This window comes from Girardinichthys multiradiatus, chromosome 5 (assembly GCF_021462225.1).
Source record: "Girardinichthys multiradiatus isolate DD_20200921_A chromosome 5, DD_fGirMul_XY1, whole genome shotgun sequence".
Classification (NCBI taxonomy): domain Eukaryota; kingdom Metazoa; phylum Chordata; class Actinopteri; order Cyprinodontiformes; family Goodeidae; genus Girardinichthys; species Girardinichthys multiradiatus.
The window spans coordinates 37,464,227-37,482,653 of record NC_061798.1 but is presented as its reverse complement, the minus strand read 5'-3'; the positions used below and the strand labels follow the sequence as shown (position 1 = coordinate 37,482,653).

General features: G+C 38.7%; 1 protein-coding gene across 1 annotated transcript in view; it reads right to left on the bottom strand.

The window, feature by feature from the left end:
* Nucleotides 1-18,427, bottom strand: part of LOC124869086 (voltage-dependent calcium channel gamma-2 subunit-like) — an 81,192-nt gene that overhangs the window by 16,779 nt on the left and 45,986 nt on the right. Inside the window, exon 2 of the mRNA XM_047366816.1 lies at nucleotides 11,089-11,172. Within this exon, the coding sequence (XP_047222772.1) occupies nucleotides 11,089-11,172 (84 nt within the window). The remainder of the gene's footprint in view (nucleotides 1-11,088; nucleotides 11,173-18,427) is intronic.

Below are 18,427 nucleotides of genomic sequence, written 5' to 3'. Positions count from 1 at the left end.
CCCCCCAGTGAGACAACACACAGAGGTTTCCAGGTAGCAGTGTAAGTGTGATGTCTCCCTCTCTGAATTCAAACTGGTTTTAATAAACTTGTGGAAACCACAACTGATCTCTGACTGAGGATTGTCCTTTGGGGTGCCAAATAAAAAGAGTCGATTAGAGGTGAGGAGTAATGTAAGAGTTAACGGACGACCAGTAAAAATGTCCTACCTCGACAGAGACTGTAAAGTAAGGACAAATTTACAGGATACAAAATACTGTGCAGTTTTTTCAAAAGATAGCCTATTCAGATTAAAAGAAATCTGCCACTGATTAGAATAATAAAAAAAATTTACAACATGTGTATGTATATTTGTGTATCAAAAAAAGGCAACAGACTATTTACAGAAATGGAAAAAAGTTGCAAATATTAGGAGGGATGTACAGGGGTTGGACAATGAAACTGAAACACCTGTCATTTTAGTGTGGGAGGTTTCATGGCTAAATTGGACCAGCCTGGTAGCCAGTCTTCATTGATTGCACATTGCACCAGTAAGAGCAGAGTGTGAAGGTTCAATTAGCAGGGTAAGAGCACAGTTTTGCTCAAAATATTGAAATGCACACAACATTATGGGTGACATACCAGAGTTCAAAAGAGGACAAATTGTTGGTGCACGTCTTGCTGGTGCATCTGTGACCAAGACAGCAAGTCTTTGTGATGTATGAAGAGCCACGGTATCCAGGGTAATGTCAGCATACAACCAAGAAGGACAAACCACATCCAACAGGATTAACTGTGGACGCAAGAGGAAGCTGTCTGAAAGGGAGGTTCGGGTGCTAACCCGGATTGTATCCAAAACACATAAAACCACGGCTGCCCAAATCATGGCAGAATTAAATGTGCACCTCAACTCTCCTGTTTCCACCAGAACTGTCCGTCAGGAGCTCCACAGGGTCAATATACACGGCTGGGCTGCTATAGCCAAACCTTTGGTCACTCATGCCAATGCCAAACGTCGGTTTCAGTGGTGCAAGGAGCGCAAATCTTGGGCTGTGGACAATGTGAAACATGTATTGTTCTCTGATGAGTCCACCTTTACTGTTTTCCCCACATCTGGGAGAGTTACGGTGTGGAGAAGCCCCAAAGAAGCGTACCACCCAGACTGTTGCATGCCCAGAGTGAAGCATGGGGGTGGATCAGTGATGGTTTGGGCTGCCATATCATGGCATTCCCTTGGCCCAATACTTGTGCTAGATGGGCATCTGCCAAGGACTACCGAACCATTCTTGAGGACCATGTGCATCCAATGGTTCAAACCTTGTATCCTGAAGGCGGTGCCGTGTATCAGAATGACAATGCACCAATACACACAGCAAGACTGGTGAAAGATTGGTTTGATGAACATGAAAGTGAAGTTGAACATCTTCCATGGCCTGGACAGTCACCAGATCTAAATATTATTGAGGCACTTTGGGGTGTTTTGGAGGAGCGAGTCAGGAAACGTTTTCCTCCACCAGGATCACGTAGTGACCTGGCCACTATCCTGCAAGAAGAATGGCTTAAAATCCCTCTGACCACTGTGCAGGACTTCTATATGTCATTCCCAAGACGAATTGACGCTGTATTGGCCCTACACCATACTAATAAATTATTGTGGTCTAAAACCAGGTGTTTCAGTTTCATTGTCCAACCCCTGTAAATACTCATTGAGTCCCTCGATAACAGTGATGATTCTGTGGATCTGAATTTGTGATAACAGCTTCTTGCAGGAGGTTGGAGACATTGCCAAAGTTTGTCTGTACCATTTTTATGAAAAAGCCCATGCTCCACATTGAAGCAATTTATTTTTGTTTCTTTCATTCTGTTTAATTTTGAAATCAAATTGTCTCTCTTTTTAACCATGTGCTCAACAGTCTAGTTCTCGTCATTATGAGCCAATATGAGCCATGCTACATTGCATCGTCATTTAGTTGTCTCTCTAATTCAAAGCAGAGGGGAAATGAGGAGTTTAATTTTCATGTCCAGGGACCCTCTCATAGCTATACTCTGTGGGCTGAGGGTAAAATACTGCATGCCTGTTTATTGGCATGCAGCTGGCTGAAATTATAACTGGAGGTACATTTGAATTTCTAGCATGCAGGGTAGTCAAGAAAACAAACTTTGCCTTTTTAGCCACACTATTGGAAGTTGTGCAAAATGATGCCTGGTTGGGGCCACTGTGGCTCACCGACCAATTCAAATCTTCTTACAAGGGAACATGCAAGGTACAACACACAGTATTTATAGTTGAATATCCACACTTTTTGAACTTAAATTTCATTCTAGGCTTTTGTCCACTTAAATCTGCATTTAATAAAATTTTTAAACTTTCATAAAAGTTTAAAACTTCGTGAACCAAATCTTGTTCTTATTGCTGAAAATTGACTAAACTGTTTTCAAGGGCTGCACGGTGGTGCAGTTGGTAGCACTGTTGCCTTGCAGTAAGAAGGTCCTGGGTTCGATTCCCAGCCCGGGGTCTTTCTGCATGGAGTTTGCATGTTCTCCCCGTGCATGCGTGGGTTCTCACCGGGTACTCCGGCTTCCTCCCACAGTCCAAAGACATGCCTGTTAGGTTAACTGGTCACTCTAAATTTCCCTTAGGTGTAAGAATGAGTGTGTGCGTGGTTGTATGTGTGATGGACTGGCAACCTGTCCAGGGTGTACCCTGCCTCTCGCCCATAGACTGCTGGAGATAGGCACCAGCTCCCCCGCGACCCACTATGGAATAAGCGGTAGAAAATGACTGACTGACTGTTTTCAATCAATTCCAAATTTGCGATCTGGTATCCTCTATTTTATTAAGTCAAACGTGCAGAAACCTTTTTAATATTTGGACTTACTATGATTTACTCATCCTGTTACTACAATAAATTGGACTACTTTATTTTTTATAAAAACGCTTAGTTAATTTTTTTAACTGGTTAAAAAAAAATCACAATTCAGTTTTTTGTGATATGATTTTTTTTTATTTTATGTTTTTGGCCTGTGAGTACTTTATACTTGACGACTTTGGCCAAATGTCAAAATGTTTGGACACCCCTGCTCCACCGTAAGGTGCTTTGAGTGATCAGCATAATTAGCAAAGAGCCATATAAATTTTGTAAATTTCCCTTTAACATTTACTATTTGGAGAAAAAAATAACTGAATCCCAAGTAGAGCCCTTTGCAGGACAGATTTTTTAACCCCGCTCCTACCTGCTCTGGTGAATTTCTGGCCATTACCTCCCACTGTTTGTCTCTTTCACTCCAACCCACTCCTACTACATTTGCGACACAATCATGCCATCATCATAATAGGGTCGGATTTTGGCCACATTAAAGTGCAATGTATATGAGAAAGAGAACTGCAGAATTAAACCGGTGTAAATAAACTGAAAATAATCACTTCACAAAATACTGCTAATGAATATGGAACTAGCTATTTGTTCACTAACAACTGTAATTCAGGTGGTTGGAGTTCGTCCTATAACCGATGGGTTGCCGGTAAGGACCCCTTCTCCGTTTGTCTCAGTTGTTGTGTCCTTGGGGAAAACACTTTACCTGCTGTGCCTGCTGATGGTGGTCAGAGGGCCCGGTGGCACCGATTGTATGGCAGCCTCGCTTATGTCAGTCTGCCCCAGGGCAGCTGTGGCTAAAATGTAGCTTACCACTGTTAGTGTGTGAATGCGTATGAATGGGTGGTTGACTTACTGTAGTGTAAAGCGCTTTGGGGTTTCTGGAGACTTGATAAAGCGCTATACAAGTGCAGGCCATTTACCATTTTACCGTGTATTTGAAAGACAAGCATAATTAAAAGTGATCCACTAAATAGGTTAACATATCCCTTTAAATAAAAACAATAAAACAGATAACCACAGCTGCACATTCTAATCAGAAGGTTTCAAAGCCACTGATATACCTCTGTTATATCAGAGTTGATGCAGTGAAGCTTAACTTGCTTCATTTGCTGCCTCCTACTTCACACGTACTCATCAGTTTGGCTCTGAGTCTTCCGTTTGTGCTGGCTGAGAGGCATAACAGCGGTGGGCTTGATTTAACCCCCTATTCAGCTTCAGTCATTTCACACATTGCACTGATGCAGAAACAGAACTAATGCCCAACTTAATAGTGTTTAGGGAAATACTGTGAAGGGCACAGTACTACTAATAATAACTGATGTACCTGTTACTGTAAATCCACCCAATCATATTGTTGAGGCTGCTGATCTTTTTATTTCTATAGTAACCTAACATTGTAAGCAATGTAACACTAAAGAGCTTGCTGTTAAAGTGAAAGACCAAAGGTGGCTGGATTGGCATAAGGTCAAACATGCTGAAGCGAAGGATGGTTGACTGTTTCTCTATGGCTGTGGCTCATAGTACAACTGCAGCAGGATGAAGGCTGACTGCTCTCTCTGTTACATAACCACACATGCAAATTCACCCAGAGAGAGGAGGATTTGAGCAGGGGGGATGGGTGGGAGTGGGGGAGACTGAGGAGACCTCAGAGGGAAAGTGAGAGACAGAGAATGAAAGAACAGGAGGAGATTAAAAAATCAAACTGAATGACAGCTTCCAGCCTTTACGTCTTATTGATCCGCTTCTGTATCAGTTGTTACACACTGTTTTCTCTGAGAATGCCATCCACATGCAGGGACTTGGATTTTTTCACCAAATGTTCAGACCTACTGCAGTGTCTTTACCTCAGTCCTGAGGAAAGCAAATTCAGCGGCATAAAGTAGAAATGTTTCTTAATGCAGTGCTTCAGTTGATAGGTGCTAATGCCAAGTTGAGATTAAAAGGACAATCTGCATGCACCCTGAAGAATAATCACCATGTTAGAAAATATTACAATTTTTATGTGTTTTTAGAATTTCACACATCAATATGCAGAGCTCAGTTTGTCATGTTACAACAACAAACATTATTGGAGGTAATTCTGACGTCAGACAAACACAAACTAGCACATAGTTGTCAAGTAAGAGGAAAATTACATTTTAAAATGTTTTACAAATGAAAATCTGAATGTATGGCATGCATTTGTATTCAGCCTTCTATACTCTAATAATCTTGAATAAAATCCAGTGCAACCAACAGCTTTCAGAGGTCATTGTTAGTAAAATCACTCCACTTGTGTTTAATTTAATCTAATAAAGCAGTTGGGTGAAGACCCCAGAGGTTTCTTAGAGAATATTAGGAAACAAACAGCATCATGAAGATCAAGGAACATACCACACAGGTCAAATATAAAGTTTAGGATAAATTAAAAGAAGAGCGAGGTTATCAAACATTTACACAGTGTTTGGGGCATCTCATAGAGCACTGTTTACTTCATTGTTCCCATGGGGAAAGACTTTGATATAACGGAACCTACCAAGACATGACCATCCACCTAAACAACATGGCAATCATTAATAAAAGATGCAGCCAAGCTGTACATTGTAACTTGAGTTATCCATAACTTGGGTGGCAGAAAAACAGTAGATTAGTCAAATCAATAAAAGTCAAATTACATAAGAGTGGCAAGGAAAAAAAGTCATTGTTCAGTGAAAGCAACAAGATGCCTTATTTGCAGTTTGCCACTAGCAGTGTAAGGGACACAGCAGTGGAAAAGGATGCTCCAGTAAGAGGAGACTAAAATTAAAGCTTTTGACCCACATGCAAAATGCAATTTATGGGGCACTAGCAATGTACATCTGCCTGAATACATCATAAACATGGCAAAACATGGTGGTGGCAACATTATTCTGGTGGGAATGCTTTTCTCCATTTTCTCTTTACTCCTGGAAGAAAACCTGTTAGAGGCAGCAAAAGACTGGGAAGGAAGATGACATTCCAGAAGAGTAACAACCTGAAACGTGCAGTCAGAAATATAATGGATTTGTTTAACTTAAAGTACCCCTAAATATTGGAATGGCCCAGTCAAATCCAGACATAAATCCAACAAAGAATCTGTGACAAAAGTTTAAAATCGACATTTATAGACACCCTCTATCCAATCTGACTATTTTACAAAGAAGAATGGGCAAAAACTTCAGCCTCTAAATGTGCAAAGCTGATGAAGACATACTCCATAAGACTAGTAGTTTTAATTAGAGCAAAAGGTGCTTGTACAAAGATTTAACTTACATGCAAGCCACAAAAAGATTTGAAAACCCCCTATTTTTAACTTTACACTTCACAATCAACTTTGTAATGGGTTTCACTATACCTTGTGTTGTAACCGTGACAAAATGGGAAAAAGGTAAAGGAGTTTAAAACATTTTTGTAAGGCACAGTGTTGCTTGGGCTTTGAATGTTGTCAAGTCCATATTAAGACAAATACAAACAGGATGACCCAAAGAAACACCTATCTAATTGTCCATTGCAGTATAGACCTGTCCTGTTTTGTAAATGAGCCAAAACAAGCAGAGATGGAGGTGCACAAAACCGACTAAATGATGGCAGTGTAGAAGATGATGTGGAAGGTTGTACTTCTTGAGTTGCCTCAGGAAGTACAGTCTATGCTGGGCCTTTTTCCAAACAGTATCTAGGTGTGAGGACCATCTCAGGTCCCGAGAAAAGGGTTGTTTCTAGGAACCAGAGGTAATCCACAGCAAACACAGTGTTGTTGAGAATGGTGAGGGGAGGGAGTGTGGGGAGTGTTTTTAGGAAGTGTACCATCATCTCCACTGTCTTGAGTGGGTTAAGCTCCAGGTGGTTCTGACCAGACCAGTGAACCAGCCGATCCACCTCCTGTCTATATGCACTCATCATCATCGTGGATCAGACCAATAACAGCAGTGTCATCTGCGAACTTCAAGGGTTTCTCAGACAAGTCAGCTGAAGTGCAGTTATTTGTGTACAAAGAAAAGAAGAGTGGGGAGAGGACACATCTCCGACACCCCTGGGGAGCGCCGGTGCAGATGGCTCTTGTGCAGCAAAAGATGCTACCCAGTCCCACCTGCTCCTGCCGGTCAGTAAGAAAGCTGGTGATCCCGACAGGTAAAGGTCAGCACTGTGAGCTGGATGAGCTTCAGGTAGAGGATGTCTGGTATAATGGTGTTGAAAGCTGAGCTAATTTCCACAACCAGGGTCCTCGCGTACGTCCCTGGGTGGTGAAGATGGTGCAGGATGAAGTGTAGTTCCAAGCTGACTTCATCATCTGCCGACCCGTTAGCTTGGTAAGCAAATTTCTGGGGGTCCAGCAGGGGGCATGTGATGCCATTTAAATGCTTCAATACCAGTCGCTCAAAGGATTTCATGATGACAGACGTCAGGGCGACAGGCCTGGAGTCATTTATTGTTGTGATAGTGTGTTTTTCGGGGACCAGGATGATGGTGGAAAATATTTTATTATTGAATATGAGTGTATAGTTGTTTTCTTTTCTTAAAAAAAATTTAATGTAGTGGATTTTTTGCTTTTACATTTGAGGTTGGGCTATGTAAAATGCGTTGTGTCTTGCTCTTCAGGGTTGTCATATATACATGTGCTCAAATTATGATGAAGTCTTTTTGAGCCAAACTCAAAATCCAGTGGCAGATGTTTTACATTTTGTGTTAAATATATTAGGGCTGTGCAATTAATTCAGTTTGTCATTCAATTTTGATTTCAGCTCCGAACATTCATGAAAACAAGGTAACATTAATATTGTTATTTTTGCATATTTTGCTCTGCAAGTGTGCTCTTTTGTTGTAATTTCTCATTCCTGATATATGCTCTTGCCCTTTTTGAGGCGGACCCGTCATTTCTGCAGCTGCACTTCCAAAAATTGATGCAAGGTGGCAGAAAGGGGAGTGGAGTGGGGTCGCACCATCATGCTGGCGGATATGAATCAAATCATACTCCGTACAAACTATCCCGTAGTAGATGGCACCATTTACCAAAACTGCAAATGCACAACACGGCAAAGAGGAAAAATGACCAGCAGCCGCAGAGACAGTAGCAGTATCAAATGTGTGAGAACTTTCTGAAAAAACAGTATGTACAAAATCAACACAACAGCAATCTTCAGCCACCTGAAATTTAAACTTGCAGTGATTTCTGAGCCACTAAAAACAGAAAGTGATATTAATGTTTTGGAGTGGACCATCCAGAGTCCTGACTAGAATCTGGTAGAGATTTTGTAGAGGGAGCAGACGATTAGGGCGATTCCAAGGGGGCCATCCAACCTCAAAGACTTGGAGCACCTCACCAAAGATAAATCCTCCAAAAAAGAGTTGAAATCTGCATAGCTTGTCAGCAATTATAAGACAGGTTTGGTTGCTTTAATGGCTATAAAGATTTTTCCATTGATTATTAAGAAGGGTATAAATATTTTTCGACATGCCATTTAAACAAAATGTCAACAAAAACAGATACTATGTTTTTCAGAACTGATTCAACTTTTATATAGTTTTAGTATGTTTTGAGAAATGCCTTTCTTATTTACTATCAGTCAACAGAGCCATGTTTTACACTTTTATATACATGTTTTAGCTTGTTGGAAACTTAACCAAGATCATACTGCTCAAGTACAATTCTTAAAGATAAACCATATTTTTTTTGGATGTGTTTGAATTTGGCCACTCCTTTGACTGAAAGCTATTTGATAGCTGGCAGCTAGTTTCAACACATAATCCTGAGTTTGTTTGCTACATAGTTTTAGAGTAAACGGTCCTAAACCAAAAGAAACAACAATATAGCTTGATGCTTTTTCAACAAGGTAGTACACATTATTAACTTTTGTAGAAAGAGAAATCCATATTTACCTATTGTGAAAAAATCTGGATAACCTCATATTTTATTGAATTATTAGGTATGTTATTACTGCTGTAGAAATGGTTCAGCATTGAGTTCATGATGAAAAAGGTCTCAGGGAGGAAAATGACAAAGAGGAATTAAACAGAAATAGCTTGAATGTCTGCTGGGGTTTTCCTTCCTAATAGTTAATAGTTATATTACACAAGTATGAAATAAATAACTATGAAATAGCCTTCTGTCATCGCTTATTTTTTGCAAAGATTTGTCTTAGTAATCATGAAAAATACAAAGACAGAGTGACACCAGTTAATTCTTTATTGTTTGAACCAACAACTGGCATGGCCTACATGACAGTTTAAGAAAGTTTTAGTTAATTAAAATAGTGGATGTGAACACAGAATTTATTTTTAACTTGTATACTCACTAGCACAATAATTTAGCTACTTGAAAAAATTGTGCTTAACTTCTTTTGAGTCCATTTGCAACTGAGTCGGCCTAGTCAGTTACCCAATTAAATAAACATTTTAACCATCTCTAACATTTAGCTTGAATTGAGTAATATTTGTCTCCCCTTACGAAGCACCATATTGAATCAATAATAAACATATACAAAAAAACTTTAGATAAGCTTTAATGTTAATAAAATAGATTGTGTGTAAATTCTGTGTGTATCTTTAAAAAAGTACTTGAAAACCTTCACAAACTTTCTAAGAAACCTGAGTTCATGAACATAACAACTCCAACTAAATTTCTGTCCTATCCCACCATCTCCACCTCATGCTCCACCTCACAATCTCCATCCGGCAGCTTTCAGACAGGTTTGAAGGCCTCGCTGGAGATGGACAGACAGATGGGTGGAAAGAAAGAGAGAAGAGGTTGAGAGAGACATACGGATGGAAGGAGGAGAGGGAGACATATGACCCACTTTGCGGAGCCTAGAGTATTTATAGAACTAAGTGTCCTAATTGGTGAGCCACTGGGAGAGCAACAGCACTGCACTGGTGCCCTACTCCTAGTCCTTCACCTCTTCAACCTTTTCATTCCGCAGTCTTTTGCTTTCCTCTGTTACCCCCTTCCTCCTGTATTCAATCTGAAAACCTCATCACTCTTTCTCGTGCCATTTCCACCTACTGCACTTCACTGATCAGTGACCTTCTCTTCATCCTTCCTCTTCCATTTCACCCCTCCTCCTTCCGTGCTCTGATTTTACCTCGTTCTCTTTCCAGTTTTACCTCCTCATCAGTTATGGTGCATAGGGAAAAAACTGAAAGTTTTGCCCATTCTTTTTTGCAAAACAGCTAGCAAATTGGATAGAAAGCATTAATTAACATAAATTTGTAAATCTTGCCTCATATTCCCAATTGTAATAAGGTCTGAACTTTGACTGGGTCATATAAATATGATTTGATCTAAAACTATTTTATAGCAGCTCTTGGTTTATGTTTAGGGTTGTTGTCCAGCTAGAAGGTCAAGCTTGGCCTCAGTCTTATATTTAATCTAAATTTATTTCACCAATTTTTTTAGTTCCATCCATCTCCCCATTAACCCTGACCAGCTTTCTTGTCCCTGATGAAGAAGAACATCCCCACAGCATGATGTGACGACCACCATGATTTACAGTGGGGATGGTTTCTTCGGAGCAATGTGCAGTGATAGCATTTCTCCACACACACAGTATGCCAAAAAGTTCCGACCAGATTTGTGTAGGGCATTACTTATAGTTGTCCTGTCTACATATGTTTTCACTTGAGCTGTGGATCTTTGCAGCTCTTCCAGAGTTACCATGGGCCTCTTGGCTGTTTCTCCGATCAATGCTGAGGTTGTCTTTCAGTTTAGTGGAGCTGCCATCTCTTGGAAGGTTTGCACTTATTCCTTCAATTTTTAGATGTTGGATTGAGCAGAGCTCTGTGAGATATTCAGGACTTGTAACATTGTTGCTTTAAACGTTTCCACACCTTTTCCCCAGATCTGTCTGGAGTGTTCCTTTGTGTTCATGATACTATTTGTTATCTAATGTTTTATAACAAACCTCTGAGTGCTTCATATAGCAGCTGTATTTACACTGAGATTGAATTACACACATGATGCAATGAAGGTAATTGGTTGCAGTGGATTTTAGTTTGGGATATCTGAGAAAAGAGCACTGAATTTAAACTAGTGTCCCACCTTTCAGCATTTTCTTTTCAAAAAGTGTGTTGGTTTACCAGAAAAGAACCTAATAAAATACAGTGTTGTTTGTTCATGGATTTTGACAAAGTTAGTTAGGTGTATGAACACCTTTTCAAGAGAGTGTAGGACAAGAAAACCAAACCTCATTGATCTAAGACCAAGAAACAGTAGAGGCACTGGAAAGAAAATCAAAGGAACTCACGTAGGAAGTATTCTGAAGCATCTGCCTCATAGTCAGCATCCTCTGGGAAGTGGTCTATCTGCTTACACATGCCTTTAAAAGAACCTGTATTGGAAGAAAAGAAAGACAAAATGAAAAAAAAAAACATAGAAATGTAGCATAAAAAGGTTAAAACAAACAAGAGTGAATGGGTAATTTATATAGTGGAAACCTGTATTTGTGACTGTTACATTAACGCTCAGCTTGGACTCCTGCTTACTTGCACAATGATCACCTGCACTGTTGTACTGCTCTTGCATCTTATACTGCTCTATATTTACTCTCACTCACTTAAAACTGTGCACTTATATTTATATTATATTGTAGATATGTTTGTACTGTTTAATTTGTATTGTATTGCACCGACTACGCCAAAACAAATTCCTTGTATGTCCAAAAACGTACTTGGCAATAAAGCTTTTCTGATTCTGATTCTGATTCTGATTCTGTGATGAACAGACTGTGATGAAAGTTAGAAATGATTGTTAACATCTTTGAACAACATGCAGTAAAAGGAGAAAAGTTTTCTAAGGGGGGAAATATGTTTAAAGATTCTGCTAAATAAAGGTGTGTCCTTGTGAGGGATGATTGAGTTGAGGGCAGGAGGAGAGAATTAGCCAAGAAAATGGAAGGACAGAGTGCAGCTCATTAAGGCAGAGTGTGTGTGGGGGTGTGTTTGTGTGTGTGGCTTGGTTCAGCTCCAGTGCTAATTGTATGCCTTCCCAAACCACTGCAACTAAATGGGCCCTTGTTAATTGGCAATTAGAGGACGAAAGACCAGCACTTGGCTTTCAGATGGGCAGCAGTTAACATAAACACACACACCCACCCTTAAATATGCCTCACACTAGCAGCCATATGCACACATGCAAGTATTTACACTGTAGCATCAGGCCTCTTACTAAGACATTTAAATGGTAACTTTCAGATACATGGAGATTTCACCCTTACTCCAGGAAAGGGAGTTAAAGGCTAATAAGACTAATAAAATAAATTACGCCAAACCAAAAACATTCTGGTGAACAACTTTATTTTTCTTTTAGTAGAAATGGACTTTCTTGGATAAGTTTAAGAAAATAAACCAGAATTCTGCCAAAAAATATAAATATTCTGTCCAGGAGTGATGTTGAAAACTAGTCCATGCATTTGTTTCTTCAAGGCTGAACTATTCTAATTCTTTCCTATCAGGATGTCCACAGACTGCAGTTAAAAGCCTTCAGCTGATCCAAAATGCTGCAGCAAGAGTTCTGATGAAAAATAAGAGAGATTCTATTTCTTCTATTTTAGCTTCCCTTCATTGGCTCCCTGTTAAATCCAGAATATAATCTATAATTCTCCTCTTCACATATAAAGCCCTTAGTGATCTAGCTCCATCATACATCAGAGATCTGATTGTTCCATATGTTCCTAACAGGGCACTTCATTCTCAGACTGCAGGTTTTCTGATGGTTCCTAGAGTCTCTAGAAGTAGAATGGGAGGCAGATCCTTTAGTTATCAGGCTCCTCTCCTGTGGAACCAGCTCCCAGCTTTAGTCCGTGAGGCAGACACCCTGTCTACTTTTAAGGCTAGGCTTGAAACTTTCCTTTTTGATTAAGCTTATAGTTAGAGTGGCTTAGCTTATCCTGAGCTATCTCTGTAGTTATGCTGCTATAGGCTTAGACTGCTGAATGACATGATGGACACTCTACCCCACTCTGCTACATTCTCCTACTATTCTCCAATTTTGCGTTATTTGCTGTTATTTCAACTTTGCTCTGTGTTTTTTTCTCTTCGTAAAAGCTTCATTTGGCCTGGCTCTGTGTTTGGCTGTTACAACTTCCTGGAGTGGGGCATCGGCTGAGCTTCTGCTGCCAGCAACTTCAGGTTCTCCTTCTACAGATGATCCACATGGCCCTGTCTTTCAGTGTTTAACTGTATCCTATAGAGTTTATCTGTATTTCTCTCCTAGAAGAGAATTAACTTTTCTTTTCTCTGGCATTAACATTTCTTTTCTTTCCCATTGACAGTACTCCTGAATTAGTGCTTTTGTGTTGTTTTGTGTTTCTGCTCTGTTCTCTCAAACCCCCAGTCAGTCTTAGCAGATGGCCGCTCACATTGAGCCTGGTTGTGCTTGAGGTTTCTTCCTGTGAAAATGGACTTTTCATTTCTGCTGTTGCTACATGCATGCTTAGCATGTGGGATTGCTGCAAAGTCAAAAGAACAATGCAAGCAACTGTCCACTGTCGCTACATACTCATCAAGGAAGAGTGAATGATGCAAGTCAATGATTCGATGCACTGAACCTGACAGCATTGTTTAATAACTACAATCAATTTGGAATGTATGTACTTGACTTGGAATCTGTATGATTTGATTTGATTGAATTTACTTTTTTTAATATTAAGTTAAATTGAAACTGAATTGGTTTAATCATTTTCTCAATTTCAAAATCTTTTAAATAATTAAATATAGAAAAAGTAAAGGATACCATTTGCTGTCTTGTCGACATAACAAGTGTTAGTGAAACAATTAGGCTTAGGTTTATTTACCCATTTGCCATCTTGTACCCTCATTTCATATCCACAAATTGCCATTTTGGTCTTTCCTACTTCCTTTTTGTACCAGAAGACAAAACTTTGACTGATTCATTTGGAAATGAATAGCCCTGAAGTTGTAAACAGTCAACAGTCAAAAGTTTCAAGTTGCTGTTTTGCCTTTTTCTTCTCATGCACCAAAATTACTACCAGCTTTGAGAAGATTGTATTTTGCTGCACAATATTTGTAACACAACTATTATCTTTGAGAATATAAAGATATTTGATCTGCCTGTAATTTACATAATTCTACGTAAATGTTGCCAGACCTTTCCCTAAATGCATGCATAATGGCCTCATTTGAACTTGGGAAAACTGATAGATGCTAATTGCTCCCTATAGCTATTTTAGAAACAGACCTCTGCGTCTTGTTTAAGATTTAGAAAGATGCGCAAACTGTGGTTTGGACCCATTTAGTACCCACAAAGACATTTGTAAATTATATAACTAGCAGTTTTCCTTAATAAAATACATAGCAGCTGCAGCATAATTTATTTGTTTCAGCTATTTTTAGAGTTTAATCAATCTTTGGATTTTTAAATTACTGTAGACTAGAGCAATTTAACAATTGAACTCCAAATAAGTGAAATGGAAGTTTCTCCTTTCAAGAAAAACATTGTTGTATTTGAAGTTCTGAAGAACCTCCTTTGTTCAGAGTTTGGATCCTTTGCCTTGATGTGTTAGCTGTTTACATACTCATGCTAATTACTCTTAAATAAATCACACATTATGTAAGATTATTTATATATTTAAGACTGCTAAATTTGTTTACTCATATTGAAATATCTCAAAAGCTTAGCAAAACAACAGAAATAAATATACAATTACAATGCAATTATATTTTACTTAAACAGTAGAATAGTAACCTCTTTCTAATCATCTTTATTGGATTTTACTAGGTAATTTTAGGAAACATGTTCATATGTTGATCTATTATATTACAGAGTTAACGTGTTGCTTCATAAGGTGTTAACATAGTCTCCAAAGAACAACAGTAATCACATTGTGAATGCACACAGTAAATCGGTACACATAATTGTTATAATTAAGCCAGTATTTAGCATGTCTGTGCCTATCAGCATCATAAAACTTTCCCTATAGCGGTTGCTAAGGGATATACAAAGAAGAATATACAGCGAAGACACTGTTCCATTGCTCCCATCACTCCCACAACTTTAATTACAATACTATTTGTGTCTGTGTTGGTGTTTAACTTATTGCAATGAGCACTGGTGCTTTCATGTGATTATCTCACGATTTGACAAATGCATCACTGTGTAGGAACTCCATCATGCTTTTCTTCTTCCACCAACACAAATCTCTTTTCTCTCTCTTTTTCTCTCCATCCATCCCTATCACACGCTCCCTCACTTGCTCCAATACATGCCCACCCACACTGCACCACAAGCACATGTAATCTGGAATTGCATTTTCCCTGTCGTCTCTTATATCTCTCTCTCTCATACTCAACCCCTCTCTCTAAGTCTTTCACCTGCCCTCCTATCTGTCTTTCACATACATAAATGTTGCTGCCTGTACTCTGAAGACCAGATTCCCACTGAAACAGAGCTGGCAGCTATGAGTCCTTCCTTCATCCTTTACTCTTCTTTCTCCTTACGCCTTCTGCAGTTAAAATTAAAAGCACACTTTACTGCACCAACAGGAAAGAGGCTTGAACAGCACACTTCGTGTTTGGTATATGGGCTATATAAAACATGGAGTTAATGGCTGCTGAATTAAATTCGCCTGGAATTTTGAACAAAATATTGACCTCTATGGCAAGGTGATAAAATGTTATTAAAGACTTACAGATATATATAAAAACGATGTATTGGATGAGATAAGACTGGCTCAAGGCCTAGGTAACCTAAGCTATTGCTTTTGATCACCAAGCCCCCAAAAGCTCTTAATATTTAACAAAGAATAGTCATGTAAAAATTTTGAATTTTTATTATTTTTTTTTCAAAAACAAACATTTAAAAGTTACTAAAAAAGGTTCTAGTGACTATAGCAAAAAGTTCTTTAAAATTCCTAAAAAACTAACATTTTGTATGGATTTAAAAAAACTGACAAATAAGCTAATTGTAACCATGAAACCATTTGTTCATCATTTGTTAAAGTATTTATTTCTATTTTATACACACTAGACATGCAAATTAATCAATGAATGACAGTTCTCCATGTATAATCCTGACCTAAACCAATCAAACCTGACCTTCATTCTACACTCCAAAACACATAGAGCAGTTCTCAGACAGCTCAGCAGAGTGGATATGGCAAATTAAAGATTAATTTTATGTTGAGATCTCCTTTTCTAAATAGCAAATTACACAAGTGTTGTATGATGGCTTCTCAGTTTTATTTTTAAGTGTCACCATTACCAAAAACAAAACAAGTTTGGCTGAGGTCCAGTGACCAGTTCTGTCTCTTTGCACTCCAGGACAACCTGCTCATTATTACTGTTAATAGCAAGAAATCAAGACGCACTGCGCCACAGTGGTCTGTCTGCTTTTGCAATGAAATCCCTGCCAGCTGGTCACAGAGACCATCTGTAATTACTCCATCACACATTCAAGGTGGGAAGCTGGCTAACCCTTACACAAATCTGTCAAGACAGGGATGTGACTGTCTCTCTTGGCTTGTCAAAGGCATAACAACAGCAGGTTACCTTCAACCCCCATACTCACAGTACTTTCAAAAAACAGAGACATCAAAAAGGGAGTTTCAATTGTTTTGCGTAAGAGGATAAAGAAATCACTTTGCGTATTAATTAAATAATGTAAAGTCAAAGGTTTGTGGGTCAATCAAAACACATTCTGTGATTAAGTCAAATTCACTTGTTGGCCTACTAGTAAAGCTTTAAATTTAGGGCCATTACATATGCAACACTCAAATGAGTAAGCATGGATACATTTTTATATTATGGGTGCCGTGTTGGGTGGTGAGTAAAGGCCTTGACTGGAAGTGGGACCCAAATGAAATCTGCTAAGAGCCCTATAAAATCAGGCCAGATCTGCATGACATTGTAAGAGGGTCTCTGCAAAAGAAATGTGCGAGAGCAAAAAAATTTTTTATTTCATTAACGCCCTACACACCATTACTGTTCTTTATTTGGCTCTTACAACAACCGTTGTGTCATGACATAACCTGCATGTTTTTGTTAACAATACAGTTTACATATTTCAACAAGACTAACATCAACCAGGCTTTTCCTTTTCCATGAAACGTTTCTGTTCTCCACTCCTTCTCTCTTCTCTCAGCACTGTTGTCATAATGAAGTGTCGCTCTGCCAAATTGCCCCTTTTAAATTATACATTCTACTTAAACATGGAAGAGATACTATTATTCTGATATCAACCTGTACCTTTGGGGTCAAAGCGTCTCTGGCATCCACTTATGCTGACAGCAAGAGGGGCTGATTTATGCTAATATGAGGAGACCCCAATGACCCTCTCTTCTTTCACAAGCCAATCAGAAACCTGCTTATCGCCTGACCTCTTAGCCATTAAGGATAAGTTAATGTAGTGTGACAAAGCACTTGCAGGCAACCTTTTATGTAGTATTAACATCGTAACCCTTATTGCAATATGAAATGTATTTTTGCCTGTGTGAGTATGTGTAAGAATGAGAATTGTAAATTAAAAATGCTCTCCACTCAACCAGCTGTTATGTAAATACTTAAAAAAGTTTCTTTATATCCTAAGGTAATTATGGCTCAGTCTATATGCATAATAAACTGCTAATTAGAAACCTTCAAGCCAAAATACTTCATCAGCTCAGTCTGCAGGATTACAAAGGTGATCCAAAGAAAATTTCACAGAGAGATTTCTTTCTTAATCTAATAATGTTAATTCATAGGGGACCTTTTTCTTTCATTCATAATCTTTTGAACATTTACTGTATTTGTGTTTCTAAAGAAGCTCCAATTGAAAATTGCCTATTCTAAAGGTTGTAAGAGCTGCCTCCAAAGATTTTCTTTCTTTCTTTCTTTTTAATAAGCAAATAATGCTACACTCATGGTTTGTTCAAAATGCAGATTTCTCAGTGTTGGCCAATAAATCCTCAAAACATTTAACAAGAGGTTTATTTTAATAGTAGAGATAAAACAAAAATACTCTCAAAGGTAGCAGGCAAGTAACTGGTGGAACAATGTTAATTGGTTAATTTTTCTAAGTGAATTACACAACTGTGGATGCAGGTTTCCATTTAACATGAAAGTAAAAAAGCAAGAGTAAAATCATTTAGATTTTTAAACTCTCCCCTGAAGTAACTGTATAATAAGAACGCCCAAATAAAAACATACTAGGGGGCTCTTCCTGCCAAAGGGGAGACATCCTTTCCCCTGTTGCTACATGCATGACTCAATGCAATCTGCTGGGTTTCCTTAGATAAAAAAACGTTTTAACCAATTTGAAAATTACACTGAAATTGACTGCATTGTTTGATAACTAGAACTCTTTTGTAAAGTGCCTTGAGACAACATGTGTCGTGGTGCTATATAAATAAACTGAAGTGAATTGAATTACTTAAAGGACAACCTTTGGATGTCCTTTAAGTTAATTAGCTGATTAGGGTGTGACACCATGAGTTTCTGCTATTTAACTTTTTCACATTATACTAATTTTCTGAGATGCTGAATTATATCACTGTTGGACAATGTCTCCCACCCCATGCATGAAGCAGTTGCAGAACTGGAAAGCTTCTTCAGTGAACTGCTGCACTCTAGGTGCACAAAGGAGCATTATTG